The sequence below is a fragment of the Lichenostomus cassidix genome, chromosome 11, assembly GCF_008360975.1.
Source record: "Lichenostomus cassidix isolate B80296 chromosome 11, HeHo_3.0, whole genome shotgun sequence".
Taxonomy (NCBI): Eukaryota; Metazoa; Chordata; class Aves; order Passeriformes; family Meliphagidae; genus Lichenostomus; species Lichenostomus cassidix.
The window spans coordinates 12,532,936-12,555,765 of record NC_139492.1 but is presented as its reverse complement, the minus strand read 5'-3'; the positions used below and the strand labels follow the sequence as shown (position 1 = coordinate 12,555,765).

The window sequence follows — 22,830 nt, the reverse complement described above, 5'->3', positions numbered from 1 at the left end:
CACTACCACAAAAACAAGACAGAGGGTTCACCTGAGAGCTGATAGAAGCCTACTTGCAGTCTCCCAACATGAACAGAAATCTCAATTAACAGATCTAGTCTTCCAACAGACTCAGAGAGCTTAGACTTACATTTAAACATACAACCCAGCTCAAATTGCTGTAAAGGGGAAAAAAATTGTACTCATTCTATACTCATTCTAAAGAAAACAAAAACAGATACCCAGCAAAGAACCCACCTCTGCATTGCACCACCCTTTCCAAAAGCATGGCAAGTCTGTCTTTATTAACATTCTCCTCATTACCACACAGCTGCCCACCATGTGAAGCAAGTTCCAGCAATCAGCAGGTAGGGGCTTGGCTAACCTGCCTCAGTGGAAACCTCATCTCAGCAAGGTGAGGATCATCAAGAAATTAACACAGCTGCAAATTTAAGCGCCAGTCCTGGTGGAGGGTGCCTGGACCCTCACCCCATCTCTAAATTACCTGTAGGCAAATACTACTTAAACCCAGTAACAGCTTTTGTGAGTCCAATCGATTGAGTGGTTAAACTTGTACAGTCAGCAGGCAACCAAGGGAGGCATATATTTTAATGGTAGATGTGGAAACAAAGGAATTTTGATTAGCCTTGGGACTGGAGGGGGTAAAAATACTGGTTTAGGATTTTCCCAGGATATGCATATTAAGAACTTGTCTTTTTGCCCTCTGTGTAATTTTTTTTAATATTTGGAAAGCAGAATTAGGCCATATTTGACCAAACCTCCAGAGCCTAGCTGGAGCCAACAGAGACCAGAGTACAGCGACTTGTTAATTCTTGTACTTTTACTCATACCAGGATTTCACTACAGTGCAGTGCATTTTCTGCAGTGCTATCAGAGGCTTAAACAAACTGTTTCTCTACAAGCAGGGATCTTTCCCTCTGCTTCGCTTTAAAACCTGAATGCATTGTTTACGTTTTCTAATGTGAACTAGAAATAACTTGTGCGTAAAGAAACTCCAACTGTTACACTTCTGAAGCAGCCTTCGTTATCAGTGCCTGACTCAAGGAGAACATGACTGCGAGTGATGCTACAAAGAGAGACGAGATCAACCCTACTAGAAATTGCCCAGGAGAACACGCAGGTAGGGTGGGTTTAAATGAGATCACGACTCAGATTAGTTCACCTCCAGCATACCCAAGCGAGCCCTTCAGGTCTCCTGAGTGGCCTCTATCCAGCAAAGGAAACACTTCTCTGCCACAAAGGCTGCCTTACATTTGTACTTGCCGCTCGGCTGCAGTAGCAATAAGTCCTTTACTGTTTGCTCAGCTCTTGAAAGTCCTGTAAAGCATTCACCATTCACCTGTCACACTGCACAAACTGAGCCCTTTGAAATGAAAATCTAAAAGTAAATGTGTTAGTCAACGGCTGCTGCTGCAACAAGAAGCGAGCCCGACACCAGCGCGAGCCTTCAGGCAGGTAATTCACTTCAACACGAGACCTGCGAACAACAGTATGTTTTATTTAATTAGGATGAACAGAAGAGATAAACCTCACAGCAGGGCGGGTAATGACAACATTTCAAAAATAATTCATGCCCAGGTAACAAAAGGGCAAATTTCAATTACATAAAAAAGCTAAAAAGTTGACTTAATACATCCAAGGGGAAAGAAGCAAAAAATTTAATAATTGTACTGCATATGATTAACAAGTGGCATTTACAAGCTCTGCAAATTGGTCTTTCTGTTGCCTAATCTGTGTCTAGAAAGAAAAAGGTTTTCTTTCTAAGCAAATGCAAACAATATAATGAAGGTACTTATCGCTAGATTCAGATGGGTATGGCGGTGCTATCAGAAGTAAGTCATACTGTGGAAAGCTAATGCCATACACCAACTCACAGTACCGCAAGGAGACTTGAGAGCCCATTCCAAATGGCAGCACCCAGTTTCCAACCCCATCAGGTCTCTTTGTTTGCATTTTAGAAAACAAACCATTGCAAGAGGTCTAAGCATCAGCCTTCTGTAGCTGGAAATGTCACAAGAGACCGTTTAGTCTCTGCATATCCTCCTACTCCCCAGAATAATGTGACTCCAATAAGCCACCATAATTCACTGCTGCACATATATATACATCTAGGTATTGTCAAGAAGATGAAGTACTTAAAACTCGCATCACCTTATTTGTCTAAGAGAAAAAGGAACTAGCTTCTCTCCATTTACTGGTGGACATCAGGAAAGAAAATGTATGAGAATCTACTTCTACGCCCTAAAAGTGTGTTGAATGAATGCACACAGAGCTCAGAGCTGGTCCTCGCTTGGCTCCAGCTCCCACTCGCACTCTCCGAGTCCGTGACCACCAACGCATGCACCAAAACCAGGCCCTCCCCTCCGCCACCATTTGTCAGTCAAGATTTAGCAGGAGTCTCTAATAGGTTTTATATTAGTAGTATTTCATTTCTCCAGCACATTTATTAGGATACAAGGGAAGGTAATAGCCACACTTTTTCAGAGGCATTTACGGAGAACATTGATGGAGCAATGAGGACCTGATATAGGCATTTTTATAAGACAGTTCAATTATTATGGGTAATTAATAATCTTTTGTGTAAGAGAACATTATAATACATATGATGCATGAGACCAGGAGATTATTTCTTTTTCAAAAAATGTGGTTTGCATTTTTCAAATGTTATAATCGTCTAAAACTGATTTCACAAATTGGAATTGGAAAGCAAGATAAAATTAACCAATTCAATAAAAATAGCCAAGGAAACAATTATAAGTGCACTTACCAAAATAGAAGTAAATATTAATTCTACAGTATGAGAAAGTGTGGTTATTCACAAAGCCAGCAGGTGAGCTAGGGTTTTTTAAATGTTTACTGTAGCAACTGATCACTGGGTACCACCTCAAGCATTCAATTTAGTTAATTTAACCAAGCTAAAACCACTTACCCACATTTAACCTAAAAGTTAATTTGGCACCTAACAATAGATAAAACCAAGCCAAAGCCGCATCTACGATAAGACAATCTGTATTTACACAAGCTTAACGCATCTACAAAACATCATTTTTATATCCAATTCAGAGGATGGCATGAACATCTGCTTTCACTTCAAGACATTAATTTTCAATTATTGAAGAAAAACAAAATAAATCCTGACAAATTACTGGTAACTGTAGAATCTTTTGTTACTCTATTAGTTTATAATAGTAATTTAGAAATCCTACAATTAACGTCCTACAAAAGGTCTCTGATTATTTTTTTTGCGTGTGTCATCTGAAGCAATTCAGCAGTGAATGATGTTCTTTAACTTGCACTGATTTTACACAAATATTTTTGAAGAAGAAAATAGAAAGTATTCTCCAAGAGCCACTACTGTACAACAGTAGTTTTTCTTCTTCAATGGCTTTAGACATAGCATCACTAAAAATAAGAGATTTCTATTTTCTTCCCATTCACATTTAAACCTTTTGTGTTATCTTTCCCACTCTTTTCAATTTTTGGGCACATTTATTCGTTATATTCACTGAGACCAATGGGAACAGGTCGCAATTAAAAGGTGTTTGCACACAGGCAGGAGTTTCAATCAGTAAAACCAGTTAAATACCACCCAGATCCCGTCCAGGAAAGCATACCAGAGGGAGAGAAAGGCAGGAAAATGGGACTTGTGGAGTTCAGGAGAGAACGCTGCTAGGCTTGTAGCAAAATACACAGGCAAAAATTAAAAACTGCAGGCTAATCCCTGAAGGCAGTGCTCGGAATACTGCATGGATTCAAACGCTCTCAGGGCACCAGCCCCACAATGAAACACCAACATCTCCAATTATTCCTAATCCCCCAAAAGCTACACTTGATAAAGAACAATCAGGAGCATAATCTTATTTGATATGAGTTTTATCAATTTTAGCTGCTGCTTTCACTGTATCAATAAAATTCCACCGAAACTTGAATGAACTGGAAAATTAAAGGATAATCGCACAAGTCTCTTGTATTTGGCAATTATGATTATACTTGTCAAAATTTAATTTGTAGAATGTACTGTTCCAGTACCTTCAGGTTCTTCTCTATCAGCTGGGAAAAAAGGAAAATTATATCTTTAAGACAAGTATGAAAGACATTGTTACTTCCACAGTCAACTCTGTAACTGAGCTCCGACATTGTATAATTGACTTTGCAAGCAGAACAACAGCAATATAACAAAGAAAATGTCAGTGTTTTCACAGCGCTAATCTATAGCACTAGGAGGGCCTCCTGCTGTCAGCCAGAGCTGACAATACAATAGCTTTCAAAGGGATATTACCATCATGCTTTTATTCTTGACATCAATCAAGACAAAGAGAATCCTTTTCACAAGACATTCAAAATCAAACCTTTGTATGAGCAGATAGGTAAAACAGCATTCCTTTAAAGAAGATCATTCATAGCAATCAACTAATTGGAACTCAGCAAATGGTTGAAATATTTTTATTTACTTTCCAGATAACGAAGTAATGAGCAACCCCCCTTTTCTCTTCTTGACTGACACAAATGAGGCAGGTAGGGTGTGAATCAAAAGTTTCTATCAGCATTTTTTGCCAACAGAAAGCAAAAAAATATGACAGCAATTCTGCAACTTCAAGTAGGATAACAAATCTAGAGTTAATTAGTGCATTCTTTTGCAAAACAGTTTGATTACCAACTAGCATGTTTATGCACAAAATACCCCTGCAAGCTGACAGCAATTTGCAGAACTGTCAAATTCAGCAGCCAAAGTGCATCTGATGCTTAAAACCTTGTGCCAATAGGAGCCCAGTCCCCACGAATGGCAGTCCAGTAATTCCTCAATTACAATTACATGGGACTGGAAACACACAGGTTACTGTTACCAGCATTTAAGCACTGCACCTTCCAGAACCACCTCCAAGCACGAGAAGCTGCAGTTTGACCACGGGGAAGAGGAAGACCTGCCTTCCTCAGACCCCCGAGTGGACTGGGTGCCCCCCGCTCCCCACAGCAGCCAGAACTGAATAAACTTTTAAGGACAGCAGTGCTAATATCTGACCACATCAGTTGTAATGGGGGACAAGGCAGTGTGCTTTGACATTGATAGTTGTGTTATGGTTCTGGGGTTCAGGACCACATGGTTTTAACAACACAAAGTAAGATATCACTCTTCCTTACAGAGAACTGAAAAAGCTCTCAGCAGTTGAGGTTACTGGCAACAATGTAAGAGTCTGTGCTGAGGAAAATTACATTCATGGGCTTCATATGTGATGTGAAGTAAGCTTCAGAAGAGTATTTTATTCCATCACTGCTACCACACACTGTCCCCTAAGTGTTTATTTTGTAAACCAGCAAAGACTCAATACTCACACTTCTATTCCATTCTCATTGATCTGAAACCACCTTCCTTTAAGCGTTGTCCTCAACCACCAGCTATACGGTTAGTATCTTCAAGTTTGCACAAACTAATCGTCAAAACAAATCAGTGTATTGTATTGCAAATCATAAATCCCATGTCAGGGGGAAGCCTAGGGCTACTGCTGGAGTTACAGCTGCAGGAATTACTGTAAGTTTCTGCCAGGCTGAACCTGAGACCTGATAATACAGCACAAGGGCCACCTGACCTGCAGCTGTGCTGGCATCCACTTTGGGTTTGCTATCACTTCATTTTCAATAACGCGCATCTAAGACTTGTCAACATTCGAGACTTCTGTCAAAGTCAATCACTTCTTTAAGTCAGCATTGCTTCCACTTAAAGTGCAGGCAACTTGCTTTTTGCATGCAGAATAATCCCTTTCATCACAGGCACAGACTGATCCTATTTTAGTGCATAATCTTTCTGAATGAAAAAGGATACACAAATCTCAGTAGTGGTTAATAAATAGCAAAGCTGCTGTAAAAAGTAAAATAAAAGATGGAAAAGAGAAAAATGATAAATTATTTTAAGTCCTAAATGCTACACATATATCCACATAATTTATGCTTGTTTTCTTCTCAGTTGAATTGGGAAACCTATGACCTCAGAGTGCCTTTATTTATTACATCTCAATTATTTCCATGGAAACGTGTACTGTGGCAATCTACTGGGTTGCCAGCTCTCTAGACCACAAAATGTATACAACGGACTTTTTAAAAGCAGAAGATATGGGTGAATAGAAAGAAAGGACAAATTTCTTTATCCTACATGCACATATGAGCTGCCTCCTATTATCCAGAATTTCACCCAGATTCAGCTCATTCTTAGACTCCCTGTTAGGCAGCTCAAGCTAAGACCTGTAATTTACATCCAGTTTATGCTGAAACTGGAAAACAACATTTTTTTGTGCCTGGATACCTCAGAAATATTTAGAATCTTTAAAAACTGGGCTTTACCCAGCTCACTTTTGCAAAGACCTTCTAGATATTTCTGCATTACAAGGATAATGTTTTCTAGCTATGACTTGCCAGTGAGCTACCTGCTTCAATTCATAAAAATGCTCTAGTAAATAGTGATCAGTCCATATCAGAATTAGAGTCAGAATTTCATTATAAAGTACCAACCACTTGCAAGAGGTAACGCTGCCTAAAGGTAAAGAGGAAGAAAACAAAAGAGTAATAAATGGTAAATATCTAATGTCATATGTCACAAGATGCCATGATTTACTAACTGACCACTGTTTGCACTGACATAGAACTATTTCCTGGATATTAAATGTGACACTTTAGCACAAGAAAATATTTTAAACTCCAGAGGCCTGGCTACTAAACGTGATCCCCTCATCCGAGGGAAGTCATGACCCAAGGCCTGCTCCACTGTTCTCAAACTGCGATTCTTTTAATTTCAAACAATGTATTTCAGAGCATCCCCTAGAAATAGCTCTACCTCTGCCCTTTCTTCTGCCCCCAGACTGTAACATTCATCTACCAATTACTGAAGTAGCTCCTTTAGCAGATTGTCCGGAATTGTGAAGGGTCACACAATGCCACGCTGCAAACCTGCCCCACAGCACAATGCTAAAAGGTGCTCTTAGTTTGGGGGAAAATGATTAAGGGGTTTGTACAAAGATGAAGGACGACTTTACAAAAACTTGATAAACATTTGAAGCACTTACAACTTACATTGCAATCATCTGTTAAAGAATGGATATTTCACAAATAGTATAAAATGGCCCTGGATGGAGTTTCAATTTGTTCTTTAGCTGGTCGATTAACTGCACGGTAATTTTGTCCACTCACAAGTTATTTAATTACAAAAGCTTTGGACTTTTTGTTTCATCTTCTGGGCATCCAAAGTTCTGATCCTTTTGTGCTTCTACAACAAAGCCTCCGGACCACTGAGTTTGCGACTTCTGCTTTGTGCGGAGGACAATAAAACCTTCCCCAATATCAGCTAACCTCCTCGTGGCTGGGAGCGAAAGGCTTCGGGAATCACGCCTTCTCTCTCGCACCCATTCACTTAAAAGTCAAAAAGCTGGCAAGGCGTGCAGTACGGCGCGGGGCTGGTTCCGGCCCTCCCTTTACGTTTCGCAAGCAGCTGTTTTCTTATGGAGGTAAACAGGTTTTAAACACCGCTTTACTGGGCACGGAGAAGAACACGCGTAGTTTAATATCTAACCTTTATTCATATAGCCGTAACTAAATTTGGCCATTGCTTCTTCAAGCCCAAGCAAATTCTCAGCCCCTATCTATCAAATCGGGTTTAATTCTCCCCTTCTTTCACCACCCTTACGCGCATTGGACAGCAGGAGCAAACAGACGGCGCTACCATTCCCAATCATAAAGGAACATTAATTTCAGGCTAACCGGCTAAAACACGAGTGTGCTTTTTCCTCCCTTCCCCGGCCCACTGATGCGCCACCGCACCCGAGCATCACGCGAAACTTTCCTCCCTCCCCGCCTCAACGATGCCACCGGCTTCTTTCATCAATTATCGCGACACGTGTCGCCGGCGAGTCGCGGCCGACACCGCGGTACCCACACAGCCCCCGGACGGACGGCGGGCGGGCGGATGCCCCGCGTGGGGAGACGATGTCGGTTCCGGGGGGATCTCCGCCACCACCGGCCCGTACCGGGGGGGGATTCGCAATCCCCGCCAAGCCGGGCCCCAGCCCTGATTGGCCGCGTCGCGGCGGCGGAGGCGGCGGCGGCTGCCCGGGGCCGGGCGGCGGCGGCGGCGGGGGCCAGCGGAGGATGCCTTACCTTTCACCGAGCGGGGCTTGGCTTGCTTCCTCCTGGACATGTCCGGGCGCCGTGGCTCGTCCTCCTCCTCCTCGTCTTCCTCCCGTCCCTTCCTTCTCTTCCTCTCTCTGCTTTCTGTCTCGCCCCCCCGCCCCCCGCACCTCCAAACTTTGTGAGGCGAAGCGGCAGCAGCGGGATCGATTATTTGATTTTCTCACTTCTTTCGCCTGTTGCAATGCGGCAAGTTCAACTCCTCTTTCCACCCCCTCGGGCACCTTCCCCCGGGGAAAAAAAAAATTTAAAAAAAAAAAAGAAAAGAAAAAACAAGAAAAATCGCAGGCGCAACAGTTGCAATTTTTTTTCCTTCTTGTTTTTTTTTGTTTGGGTTTTTGGTTTTTTGTTGGTTTTTTTTTTTTGTTCTTTCCTTCCCTCCCCCCCTTGGATGTGCAAATTCTACCGACGCAAAGCGAGCCCGGCCCGCTCCCCCACCCGCCTTTTTGTTCTCTTTAAAGTTTGCAGGCGCCCTGCGGCTCAGTCCGGCTCGCACTTTCGGAATAATAAAATTTTTTTTAAAGGGAAAAAAAAAAAAAAGCAGCAGAGCCCTGTGCGGGGTCCCTGCCTTTGGGGTGGGGGAGGGCGCGCGGCGAGAACTCAGTGTCTAAACCCACGAGGAGCTCCGGCCCCGGCAATCCGGGGCGCTCCGGGGGTGCGACCTTGTTGCGATTTTCCTAAATCCTCCCTCGGCCGCGCTCGGCCCCCTCCCTCCCTCCCTCTCTGCCCGCTCGCCCCCGGCTGCCTCTCCCTTCCTCGCCCTCGCCGCTGGCCGGGGAGGGCGACGAGTCCTTTTTTATGCTGGCGGCGGGGGCCGAGGGGCGGCCGCCCCGTGTCCCCGGCGCGGCGCGGCCGGCTGTGCGCGGCGCGGAGCTGGAGCTGGGCGGGCGGACGGGTGGGCTCCCCGCGGCCGGCCGCGCTCGCCGCCGCCTTCCCCTGCACGCACGCACTTCGCGGAACAAGGTAAGTGCTTCTTTGCATCGATGCCGGGGCCGCTAGCTGCCTCCATGGGTTATTCGCTGGAAGGTGGCACCGCTCCTGCCTTCATTGCTGCCGCTGCTGCCGCTGCTGCCCTGGGTTTTTATTTTCTTTAGCTCTCGCCAGCCTCCCTCTCTTTTCTTTGTCCTGGCTCCTTTTCCTCCTCCTGATCTTGCTGCTGGGGCTGCAGTGCAGACACACATAATAAAGCCAGGCTTGGCTGGAAATGTAGCTGAGTCCCAGCAGGAGGATGTGAGGAGTGGAGTCCCGGCGGGGGAGCGCTCTGATCCCGTAGGGAGCCCCGCGCAGCCTGCGCCGATCAGACGGAGAGAGAGCCAACAGCACCGAGCCATGGACGGCCCGGGAAATACAGCGGCCGCCCGCAAAACGCGGACCGCCGCCGCGGACCGGACTCGCGACCGCGCGGAGCCGCCGCCCGCCCCCCCGCTCCGTCGGGTCCGGCTTGGCCCGGCCCGGCCCGGCCAGCACTGACTCCGCGGCCGGGACCGCACAGCGCAGCGCCCGCGCAGACGGGCCGGGCCGCCCTTGATCTGCACCGGGGCGGGGGCAGTGAAATCCCCCCCGAGTGCGAAGGGCTCAGCGGCCGCGGGAAAAGTCGCGGGCGGTTTTTAACACACACGCACACCCCTCCGCTGTGTTTGTGCAGAGCTGGGAGGGAGAATTACTTTACTCTGCCTCTCCCAAGGTGTTAAATTTAGCAGGACCTGGAGTCGCCCGTGCCTCTCCAGTGGGAATGCTTCTTCTAGAAAAATCTGAACTTGTCATCTCACAGAGCACTTGGTGCCAAGTTATGAATGAAATTACTCAAGATAAACACTCCACGAGTTTCTTCTCCCATTTAGACAGGGTTTGTTCATTTCACGGAGCCTTTACTGCTGTGTAAAAACAAGGTGCATCCAGCACTTCATTTACTGTACCCCAAGCAGCGCACAAGGAATTGTGTCTCCAAGCATCCTCACCCTTGCAGGTGAAGGGCCAGTGCCATCACGAGAGTGCAGACATTTGAACATGTGGACATCAAAAGAGAAAGGGGCCTGAATGAAAGGAATGAGTTTTGCTAAGATCCTGTGAAAACAGCCCTGGCAGAGGAAGGTGCTGGAGCCAGGCCCCAGGGCAGTGGTGAGGATGCAGCACTCTGCCCAGCCTGTGAGCTCGCATCAAACAGGGGTGCAGGGGGCTGTGTATAGGCACTGCTTTCTTGCTAGTGATCTCCATCTGGAAAACATCTTCCTTTTTTCTTTTTCCCCCAAACCAAAAGAAACCCAAACAACTCAGGAACGAGTTTGTCATTTAATCAGGTGAGTTCAGGATAGAACTGGAAAAATTTGCCTTAGTGCAGCATCACATTTGAATAGATGTTTAGTGGTGATTTTCTGTTTTCTTAAGGCTTGACAGAAACTATTGGGTTTATTAATGTCATATTAAAGGTTTACAGTTCCCTCCTACTGTATGATTCCAGATTACCACCACAGACTCGACGTACAGTAAAAAATGTTTCCTGTAACACCACTATAAGGTATACTATAAGGTATATACCACTCAAGGTACACTTCCTCCACTCCACTGCACTAAGTAGCAAATTGGAGGTTCAGAAAGACAGCCTGGAACAAGGATGGATTGCTAAAGAGCCCATGGCCTAATTCTGATCCCAGTAAAAATGGGGATAACTCTAGTTGACACAGATTCACCACTATAAAAGCCAAGGTGGTAGCAGTTTCTGTAAAGAAATAAGGAAGGTTGACAAGGAGAAAAAAAAATGTTGATACAGATATACTGAAAAACACAGGATCGTGGTAAATTTGGTTAGCGTGACCCTAGATTCGTATCCATTCAGCATCAGAGTTGGATCAGGAACTGAATTACTTCTGTCGCCTTGTCTTATTGGAGAGGCTTAATCCCCAGGCTATCAACTTGTTTCTGTTCTCTCACTGGCCCAATGAATATTTAATTATTCTTACAAAGCAGAACAGCTTCAGCAGGACAGATTCTCATCCCAGAATGTGCTGGCGGTTGGGCACTCTCAGAGGAGTTCAGAGACCCAAATTCAAATCCCCGTGCAATCAGGCAAAGAGGGGATTTCAATCTTAGTTTTACACATTCCACTTGGCAAGTAATTCCCAAACCCCATTGCCACACAGAGCCCATTTGCCATCCAGCCCTCCATTCCCACATCTTCTATATTTTTTAAAAATAATTTTAAATCACACAATTAAAATGAACCATTTCTACAACTTTTCCCCATTTCTTCAATTTGTTAGGAAATCTATAAATTTTCATTTTAATTTTGTTTTTTACCTTTTCTGTTGCCAGAAGGCTACTGAGAAGGTTTCTTTGCAAGGCCCTACCCAGTTTAGAGCAAGGTGAGGAGCAGGAGCCCTGGTCTGAGCATCTCCAGCCCCTCCCATGAAAGTAGTTCAAGTTCACTCTCACAGCTGTTGCCAAAGCAGCAGCGCCCCTGAAACCACTGCCTTCCATGCTGGCATGTGTTGAGAAATAGCCAGTTTATAGCTAGAGATAAAGCAGGAAGGTAGGCTTGACCAAAAAAAAAAAAAGAATCACATACATAAATCTGTCTTTAAATGTTGCACACACATATATAATTATTAATTCATCCCTCTCTATTATCTTCAAACCCAGCAATACACAGATTTCCTCCAGGCCCTGCTCTGTAAGTACATCTCTGCTCCGCAGAGTTTTCCAACATGTGCCTAAATGCTTTGCTGCTCTATTGTCACAACACATCATTTGTGCATCTCCTCCAGATATATGTACATGGAGTTTATGTGGTCCTGCAGCCACTCTTGAGCAAAGAAAGCCCCATAACCCTGCTGGGCCCCCCAGAGAAATGCAGAGTTCACCCACCCAGGCTCTCTTCCCAACACCAGAACTTAAACTCATATTGTCATTAAAATAGATACATTCCAAGAGCGCTAATAACAAGGGAAGACTTCACAGGCTTTATTAAAATATTTAAGGCAAATGACACCAGCCTGCGTGCTAATTTAATAAAAATACATTTAATAATTTAATTTAATTATGGTAATTTAAGAATGCAATAAAAATATATTCTGAATTTCTTATCAATCTTGTTCCTTCACAGATGCCTTTCCTTTTTATTCTGAGGAATTTTAATAAAAGCACAAAGCCAAGACTGCCAGAGTGCAGAGCTGTTCTCTCCGGGAGAGAACCAAGAGCCCTCCTGCAGCTCCGAATGACGTCCATGTCTCATCAGGTCGCTGGGACAATTTGGATGCCGGATTCTCTGCTTGTAACCCCTTTTGGGAATGTCATTGTTCTATATTATGCATGACACAGATCCTATACTATACACAACGCAGCTGCTGGTGAGAGGGAACCAGTCCTGAGATGCAGAGGAGCCCCCTGAGCTCACCATGGCTTGTCTGAAAACAGGATTTGCTGGTGGAGGCATCCGCCACCTCCTCCGTCAGATTTCCCATCCAAGCCCCATGAGGCTGACACGGAGGCACAGAGCCCTGATCTGTGGGGACATGGTGGTCCCTGCCCCTCCACTCACTGCCATGCTTCTCAAAGACACCAGTGCTGGTATTAATGCGCTCCCTTTTCTGGGGGGAAAACCAATACACTCACTTCTCATGCCAGCTAACTCAAGATGTTGATTTCATATTGCTCTGCTCTCTTCTGCCACGTGCATGCACAGTGAACATCATTTTTAAAGTTTGATGACGTTCAGGAAGATAGTATTCGTAACAATAGTGACATCTGAGATAGTCCCACCGTAGTAGCATTATAGGAAACTGATTAGCCTTTCTCTGGAACATGCAGGCAAGACTACCAGCCTCTCTATAATTATAGATTTATTTGCATTCAATACTTAGAGCAAAACCCTATACATTTCTAAATACAGATAATTATTTTGAAAGTGTTTCAAAATCAGTTTGCAATTACAAGTAACATTAAAATGGCACAGTTGTGTAAAGGCAAAAATACAAACTTCATGAAAGGGATGTTAAACAAAGACTGTAGGAATTAGGCACCCAATGAATAAAGCCTGCTTTGAGAAAGACAACCTCAGTAAGGATTTAAACTTTCTAAAATCAAAAAGAGGAGTACCTTTAACACATAAAAAGACTGAGAGGGTGATCACCCATTACAGGCAGCAGAAGGAAGATCAGCATAATTGTAGAGCAGCCAGTAAGAGTCAACCTTAAATTAAAGAATATATCATATGTATAGACCTAATTAAGGGATGCCACATAATGTCTAAGAAGTGTGGCAAAATGCTCATGCCCCAGGAAAAGTCATACTGCACAATCTGATCAGAGAGTGCAGGTAAAAACACCACACAAAATGGGAATTGTGCAGTGCCAAGACCTGGTGTCCAAGGCACCTCTACCCTCACCAGCTCTCAGCACGGCAGGAGCTGCTCTGGCTGAGGTTTGACAGAGGTGAGCGAGCACCTGAGCTCTCTGGATGTGCAAAGAGATACAGGCACATGCAGGAAACTATTAAAGAACTGGATTATTTCTTAAAAGAGATAATGTTTTCAAAGCACACAGCACAATGCAATCATTCAGCAGAGAGTCAAATGTCACAGTGGATACAGCTGCAAGACAGTGTCGCTCTTTATTTACAGTAAAATATGTCAAATAGGGAACACAAAGGCATCGTCGGGATAAACATGGGACTGGAGCACACAAAGGCAGGCAGCATCCACAGCGCATCAGACAACCTGAATAAAAGCCCTGACTACAATACCAGCCCAGTTTCTATGGTGCTCTTGAGTTAAAGCCTCCAAACACTTTACATAAATAAATAAGTGGCATCCCACATTTTAATCATAAGCAAGGACTGACATAGCCTAAAATTTGGGCTACATAGCAGCAGAAAGTAGAGGTGCTCCAGAGGGAGGATGTGCACAGAAAGGAAAGGCTTCACTTGAAGAATCAGTGGTGTGTCTGCAGGCAGTATCTAGCCAAAGTGCCTGAATTTACACTTTGGGAAGTTACAGTGAAAAGGGATTGAGATGTTATCCAAGGGCATTGAAAAACAAAGGGAAAGTTTCACTGTGAAATGCATTTTACTATGCACAGGACTAGGAGCCTGTTTCATGTGCACATGCCATGCGCACCAATGTTAGTATTCATACATCTCCAATAAGCACAGTGATTTTAAATTATTTTTCACTTGTGTATGGCTTTTATTTCTACCAATCATTTTACTTTAGTTAAATAAGATATGATAGTCTGAAATCAAGATAGAGTAACTGGTGAAGTTAATGACATTTTTTGGAAAATACAGTTGTACACTGGAGCTGAATTTAGCTCAAATATCACAAAATACCCATATGTAGATGAATCACATACACACTCCCCTCCACAAATATAGTAAAAGTCATTACTGATAATAGTGCTAAAGACACAGATGATGCAATATCCTACAAATACAAGCAGATATTCCATAGATGATCAAGCAAAATATTCATTTTGGCCTCTCTTCCAATTAGGTGTGGGAGTCAGGCAGAGGATCTGCACTTCATGACAAAACCACCTTTAGCACAAAGAATTTTCCAGGTGCTGCATTTGCCTTTTGAATATTCCTGTAATGATAACTTGGAGCAGTATAATGTTAGTTAATAACTTACAATGTCTAGTATAAGTATCGTGTTTCCATATTTTTGCCACAGCTCAGAGAAAGTCACTCCCTGTGATCCACCTATTCTCTATTCTTTTCATTCCCATTGGTCGTGGGTCTGTACTGCTGCTCAAAGGACGTAAAGAAGAAAAAATTCTTCATTTGAATTAGTTAAAAGTGGGTGAGGCCCTGGTGTAGAAAGGTGCTCGGTGGCTCTGGGGTAAGCTGGTCAGTGGAAGTAGGTTACAGGCTCTCCAGCTGCTGGCTCCAGCACGGACCCCTGTCCCTCACCCTCTCCTTAATGTCAGCTCAGCCCTGCAAGCTCCGACAAGGCATTTCTGCAATGAGGATGGGTCACTGCATCCCTTTCCCCGTGAGAGCAGTTCACTGGGCCCACTGAGACCCTTTCTTACCAGGGTTGTGATCAAAGAGCTCATTCACTTTACCGGGCTTTGTTATTCGGGTGGAGGCTCCCCCTGTACTCACAGGCATCTTCACTCCTCTCTGACCAGCATTTGGTCAAAACCATTTGGCAAAAACCATGATATAGGATTAATAATTTTATTCATATCTTTGCCAGCATTGCAGACTAGGATAATGTTGAGATACGGAGACCAAAAGTCAGCTGGAATGACAAGTGAAAACGCCGGAGGAGAGGACAGGCACAGCAAGGGTAGCACCAGGAGCCCAGCAAGGGGCTCCAGGAGCTCCAGGGCAAAGCATGGCAGCAGCCTTCAAAGCTGTTCCTTCTCCACCAGTACAAAGCCATTTAAGTGCACTCTTTAGGTTGAATGCTGTGTACTTTTGCATAACTGAAGGAGAACAAATACCCCATTAGCAGATAATTATCACTTGGACTCTGAGTACTTATTTAAGGTATTATGGATCGACCTCCAGCATTGGGAGTGATTCATGTCCCCCATATATTCAGGCATCTTTGTTTCTTTTTATGATTATAAATTTCTGTGCCATGTATCTATGTAATGTTTATGAGATGCTCAGAATTACACTCCAGAGACAGCAGATTTTTCTATCTAAAGAAAAGGTTTAGCAATTTTAATAACTTCTCCTTCCACCTTGCAGTCAAAAAGTCCCATTCACACTAGCCTGGGATCATCTCTCAAAGGGGATGGTGGATTTTCTCAGCCATTAAGCCCGGCCCCAGCAGGGGTTAGGAAGTGCTGTGAGGCCTCGGGGCAAACTCACCCTGGGAACTGGACCTGGCAGCACCCACACCATGGAAACTCTCAAAATGTGGTATCAAAGACTGCCAAACACACCCAGGCAGCTGCTGTCTGGACCGGCTCCTATCAGGACTCACAGAGCAGCCTGTCGCCAGGGTCCAGACTCTTACAAGCATTTTACATGGGTAGGCACACCTTGTCTAAAAATTTCTACATTTCCAGAGGCTTCCAGTCCACTGGTATTTTCCCAATAACAGGGAGATGCAGCCTCTCCCCACCTCTCTTTCCTCATAAACTGAACAAAAATAATAGTTCTTTACCACATTTCCAACCCTGTCAGCATCAGCCAGCCATGTACTACTTGCTGCCGTGTCTTAAAAAACTGTGCACCAAGTAAAGATGCTGACCTTTGCACCAAAACCTTCTTACCCTCGAGATTGTCTCTGCCATGAAAACCATCACTGGCAGCTTTGGTAAGTAGTGCTACGAAGCCAGTGCTCACAACTGCAGTACAGTATGTCCCAGCTCAGCCTGTCCCTCCCTGACATCCCTGTCCCGGGGGATGCTGCCTCTCTACCCTCAGAGCTGTACATAGGTCCAGGAAAGCAAAGTCCAAACAGCGGCTTCACATTTAATCACGCAGCTTGAGGACAGGCAGCTGAACTGTTGTCACCTCCTCTTCCAACTCCTTCCCACTGAACTGAAGAAAAGAAAACTGAAACACAAATCAAGTCCCATTCTACAAAATTAATAGTTTCCACTTGCTTCTTTTTCGTGCCTGCTTTCATTCTGTAATTACGCAAAAAGACACAACGTACTGCATGGTGCTATTGATTAGCAAACCCCACAGCTGCACAGGCAGACCCGCAGGCAGTTTTGAAAGGCATTTTAAAGAAAGTTTGTTCTTTAATACCGAGATATTTATGGTACCTCTTCTGATTTGGTGTGGTCACATGGATGAGCTTGTCGTGGGGAGCAGGTGGCAGTGTGAGAACATGGAATTTTTATTCTTGTAAAAAACTTCACAAGAAAGTTATCTCTTCTCTATTGAATAGAAAATTATCTCGTTGGTATTGAATTATGATGCCAAAAACCCAGGGAAAAGATCTCACTTTCTATTAAATTAAGTAAGATTTGTCAAGTAGCTTCTATAGAATCTGTGGAGGTTTCTTCAGATCGCTCTAAGTTTCATCTCTCCAGAGGGCTTTGGAATGGTCACAGAATATTTCCCTGTTATCAGCCCAACTGATGTCCTCTTTAAATCCTATGATTGGCAGTGTTTATTTTTCTCTTATTAGGACTCCTTTTGTAGATAGAAAGGAGTAAGTCTTATCAGTGATAAGGTTTACAGTCAGCTGAGCAAAATGGGAGAGGCCACGGCATTTACATAGAACCGGATTTGTTTACATTTATTTTTAGGGGTTTATTTTTAAATGCTAAAGCACATTTTTAAATGCATCAGTGAAAATTCTTAAAATACATATAGCAATACCAACTTTAAAAAATTGCCCTGCTATTTATTTGGTTATCTTGCTACGTTGCTGAGTATTATTGTTGTGTCCTCCAATCAGGCACCGAATGCCCAGAGGCCCGGTGTGTGGAATTTCCCAGAGGCAGGCACAAACATCAACCAGGGCAGCAGATGAAAAACTCCCACTCCTGAAGGAAGCTTGCATGCTTCTCCGGGCAACCACTGCTGCTGTCTGGGGGACCAGACTCCTGAGGACTGCCAGGTGGCTCTGGGTTTTCCCGGCTCGGCACTGCCGTGGGGGTCCAGCTGGAAGGGCACAGCACAGCACAGCACCGAGGCAGTTTGGACATCGCCACGCAGCTGGCGGGCACTGTGGGTGCTGCGAGGCAGGCTCTGGCCGGCCACAGTGGCGGCTGCAGGGCTAAGTGCTCGTGCCCGGAGATCCCGGGGGAACGTGAACCCAAAGTGATGGTCATTCTCGACAGCCATCTCCACTCAGGGAACAACATGATCCCGACATGTCTTCTCGAGGGAGGAAAAAACACACCTCCGTGTAGCCACGCCGTGGGAAAGGAGCCCGGTGCACCATTTGGGAGCCCGCAGCTCTGGTGTCGTGCCCAGCCTCGGGCGAGCAGCTCGTAGGGGCTCACGGCGGCACAGCCGGGGCGCGGGGTCACGCTGAGAGCAGCTGGACAGGCCACGAATTCCTGCTGGCGGCCGGCTCGGCGGGGCATAGCAACGGGAGCCGGGGGAGGAACGGGAAGCAGCGGGAGCTGTGAGAAAGCGAGCGCCGCCGCGGGGCGAGGCGGGGGCCGGAGCGGGGGCGCGGAGGAGGAGGAGGAGGCAGGGGCGGCGCGGGCTCTCCCGCCGGGCACGGCTCCTCTCCGGGGCAGCCGTACGCCACCCAAAGCCTCCGGTCTGCGGCCGCTCAGGTTCGTGCCAGCCTGGCCCGGGCCTCGAAAGCCCGCCGCGACACGCACCGCGCTGCCGCCAGCCCCGCAGCGGGGGTCGGGGGCCCTGGTGCCTGCCTGCCCCCGCCGCTCCTAGCCGGGGCACACACCGATTCACCCCCGCCAGTGCTGTCTGCTCGCCTCTGCGTGCGCCGCTGTCTCGGCCGAGGCTGTGGAACGGCATCGCTGGCGGGGGCACGGGGGGCTTTTGAAGTGCCGTGGCCTCGGGGAGGCTCCGCCGCTCGGTGCAGCCGTGGCTGCTCCACATAGGGTCCAGCTCCCGAGGGGAACCACCCTCGCCGGGGGCAGGCATCGCGCAGCCACTAGATTTCATGTCAGAAAGGATGTTTTACTGCACGAGTTTGTTCCTCTGCATGAAGAAAATGTTAATCAAAATGCAGAGGAGACACAATAGCTGTACAGACACATTAAATATCTAGTTACTAGGCAATAAATAATTAATTAAGTTAATCTATTTCACCATACTCTGGTCAAGTCATACCCTTACAACCAATCAATAGCAATAAGACATAACATTTGTATGAGCCTTCTCTTTGCTGTGTGACCATTAGTAACCAACAGCTGAGCACTCCTGATACCGGAGGCCGGCAGAAACTTCAGGAAGTTTCGATTACATCAATGATTCTGCTTTTAGTTTGTGAAATGTTCCTGAAGTGTCCGGCATATCTTAATAGGCATTTAGGCTGAGGTTTCCCAATGAATTTAGGGAAATCCTGTTGACTTTCAGTGGAAACGAATTCCCAGCAAATTCAGGTCTTCTCAAACATTAGCCTTCATATTTTCAAAGTAATACATAGCTAGTGCAAGGTTTTTAACACTTTCCTAATTTTAGCTGGGAGTGGGGAACAGGGACCTATCCTATCTAAGAAAGGGGGAAAAAAGGCAACCTGCAGAAGATTGCTTATTTGTACAAAGTTTACAAAAGTTTGTAGAAAGTTTGCAAAACCATCACAATTTCTGTTTTAGCATTTGCAGGCATCTGCACCTGGCAGAGCTCTCAGCTGGAGGCTACTGCAGGACTGTGAGTCATTTCAGAAGGTAGCAACAACTGTCCTGATTTCCTCAGGAGTTAAAATAGTTCCTAACACACAGCAGTTTGTTTCTTGTCCAGCGATTTGCAGAGGGAGGTTTGTCCCCCACAGGGTGAGACATGGTGTGGGGCGCTGGCACTCCTTCCAGGCCATGTGCCTCACTGCTCTGGGTGTCCACACTAATGCATGGGGCTGGAGCACCAGTCCTTTGGAGGAAGAAATGCCAGCTGCTGCCTCAGGCACTGCCATGGCAGGAGGAAAAAGATGGCATGGTCAGTGGCACTAGTGCTGGGATGGCTGCAGAGGTCTGCCTGTGGGTCCTCATCCCCCTGTTCTGTTCTGGGAGTTCTGTACATTCAGATGCACCCTGTCCAGCACCACCACAGGCCTCCTGTCATAGTCAGGGTGGCATTGGGACAGGGGGTGTTCCCAGGTGCTCTCTGCAGCTCCTCCAGTTCCTGTGAGCTACTAACATCAGTGTGGACAAAGAAGTTTGCCTCTTCAGGTTATTTTTAGCAGTCTCCTATCCAATGACCACAGGATAAAGGCAGCCTAGCTGGATGAGAACAGGTCACTGAGACACAGTGACACTTGGTAACGAAGGAAGGCTTGCCAAGGCAGCCAATGCTGGAGCTAGCTGTGATCTAGACTGCTCCTAAACCCTATGCCATTTCCTTGTTTCCAGCCCACCCTTCCCCATGGCAGTGAGCTCCAGCAGTGTGTATGAGGCCCCCAGTGAAGCCGTATTCCAATCAGCCCATCCTGGCAGTGATGCTGAGTTTGCAGGGTGCAGATGGCCACCCACAGCACAGAGCACTGGGGTGAGGCTGGGGCAGCCAAACTAAAGAGCTGCAGGAGGAAGAACAGAAGAGCTTTGTAGAAATATGTATTTTTACATCAGAGTCCTTTGTATATACAAAAAAAACCACCCTGCTGTGCGAGGAGAAAAAAAGTCCTGTGGGCATTTCAGACCAACCTATTTTATTAATGCAAACTGCCAGATTCAACATGCGAGCCAGCCTGAAAAACAAGAGGCTGAGAAGGAGGAATGTATCCATGGTAAGCACTCTGCAGGCCCGTCAGTCACATCACTCCTAGCTGGGAATCAGAAATAGAGGCGGGCAACTGATAGTGATGCAAAACAAAGATGTCTGTAATTTGGAGTGGGTTTTGCCAACTCTGCCTGGGGCTGTACTGTACCTGCCTTTCTTTTCCTTACTGTCAAATGACCTGAGTATTCATGGACAAAACAGTAAGAGCAATCATGTTTTGAATATGGAAAATGTTTGTGGCAACAACTGCCTACATTTGCACACCTGAGTGTGCAGATTCAGAACACAGCTGCATGGGGTCATCATGGATGGAGCTGGCTGGACTTGTCTGCAGCACTGTGGGCTTTACACAGCCAGTTGTTAACTGCCCTGTGCGGCATCGCTGTGAAATATTCATTTAGGAGTCCAGTGTGCAATTTCGGGAGATTTCAAATTATTTAAGAATAACTGCATATCAGAAAATGTCTATAAAATGAACTCTCAAGAAAAGACGTGAAAAATTTAAACCCCAAGTCATGAAATATTCACAGTGATGTATTTGCTCAGCTCTAATCAGCTTCTGAAGAAGGCTGATAAATGCTGCTTATGAGCAGTTCAAATAGTAGGAGGGGTTAAAATAAAAAAGAAACTTAAATCCCAAGGTATCAGCAGTCAGTAGAGGGAATTACTTGTCCAAAAACAGGATTAAAAAAAGGTTAGGATAAAAGGCTTTCCAGATAAATACAATGTGTTCATTCTGATGGCTATCTCTGGAGGTGCAGACACCAAAGGTCTCCCAGGAAGAGCCAGAACTGCTGGTATCCTCTCCAGGGACACGCAGCAAGGAGACAGCCATCTGCCCTCACAGGGTGTTCTCTTCTACCCCACCTGAAGAAACTGCGTGCCTTTGAATTCACTGCCTTTCTAATAATGTCAGAAATTGGTACAGATATGCACTCACAAAAGAAGGCTGCAGAGTCCTGTTTCACTATGAAACCACACCACAAATCCCTCTCACTGTTTTTGTTAGCAGAAAATGTGTCCGTGAAGGCAAGGCACAGAGGACCAGAGCAATACCGGCAGAGACAGGAGCTGGAGCAGAGACAGAAGTTAGGCTCTGGAGTCAACAGAAGGGTGGCGGGGTTTTTGGTGAGTATTCTATGGCCTTGGGGCAGTGCCTCTCGGGCTCTGTGTCCACGAGAAGTGAGAAGAGCAGTTACTTCTGAGAACTGTGCATTCGAGCATATGCCATGAGGAAAACAATGTTCTTGAATCACTCTGCCTCAGTTTCACCAGGAGAAAACAGAGCCAATAACTGCTATGTCTCTCTGGGGAATGCTCCATGATTTAGGCTCTATTTGGGTCATAAGAGACTTCAGAGGTCCTTTCAGCAAAAGCACTAAAGTGCTGCAAAATATGACAGGCACTGGTAGACAGCGGCCTGGCAGGCAGGCATGCTTGAGCTACAAAATTCTAATCTTTCCTCCCCAGATGATTCTGTCAGCCCTGCAATCACTTTTGCAGCTCTTCCTTGAGCTCTTCCTTGCTCTTGGTACTTTTTTGTACAAAATGGGATGCCCAGACCCATCATGCTCTGACCCCAGTGACACACCTGGGTGGTCTCAGAGGCATGCAATCCTCAGCCCTACTGGAGCCCCCCTTTTCCAGTCCCTGTGAGCTGTAATGATGAGCTGTGTATCCCTCAGGAGCCCAAGACTTCACATGAGGAAGAGAAAAATCTGAAAATTATGGAAGAGGCTTAGACACTGTCAGAAGACAAACCATGGAAAGAGCTGGCAAAGAGAGTTACTAAATATTTTAAGATCAAATAAACCTGACATTTTAGAGCATTCTGGTCCATTATTTTTGTTCAAATTATATGAGCATTTTCTAATAAATACCTCTGCAACCATAAACACAAAACATGAGAGGGACAGAGAAAGAAAAATCTTGCTGAACAAGGGAGTTACATACTGTAGGAATGTAGGAGTCTGTGATCTGCGTTATTTCTTTGCTTAAGGCCACCTAGCAACAGCACATAGGTTAATCCTCCATAGACTGAACAGACAGCATCAGCCAACAGGAAAACAAAACATCCCTGCTAGAAAAAAAATCAGAACAAGGATTACCCATTTGCAAGAGGGTTGTAGGAACAGACGGCAACAAATAAGAAAGAGGTATACATGATACTCCTGCAAAAGGAAGATATCCCTCTAAATAGAGTTTATTGTCCACCTTGTTATTAAAAATACAAAAAGAGCTTTACAACATTTACAGAAAACCTCTGTGGGAGCTGCAGGAACCCTGCTCCACAGGGAGCTGGGAAGATGAGCTGTGGTCAAGGCTAGTTGCCATCTTAGA

The 22,830-nt window shown here is 45.5% G+C and overlaps 1 protein-coding gene and 1 long non-coding RNA gene across 3 annotated transcripts in view; one reads left to right on the top strand and one right to left on the bottom strand.

Annotated features, from left to right (window-relative positions):
- Window positions 1-9,467, bottom strand: part of ZNF423 (zinc finger protein 423) — a 227,684-nt gene extending 218,217 nt beyond the window's left edge. For both annotated transcript variants that reach the window (XM_085071892.1, XM_085071894.1), the window contains exon 1: window positions 8,140-9,467. In XM_085071892.1, coding sequence (XP_084928018.1) covers window positions 8,140-8,179 — 40 coding nt within the window. In that variant the 5' untranslated portion in view covers window positions 8,180-9,467. The remainder of the gene's footprint in view (window positions 1-8,139) is intronic.
- An 8,096-nt stretch (window positions 9,468-17,563) lies between these two features.
- LOC146432322 (uncharacterized) lies at window positions 17,564-22,319 on the top strand. Its single transcript, XR_014854551.1, has 4 exons — window positions 17,564-18,211; window positions 19,374-19,445; window positions 21,500-21,618; window positions 22,176-22,319. It is a non-coding gene; the product is annotated as an uncharacterized LOC146432322 (long non-coding RNA).
- The last annotated feature ends 511 nt before the right edge of the window (window positions 22,320-22,830 follow it).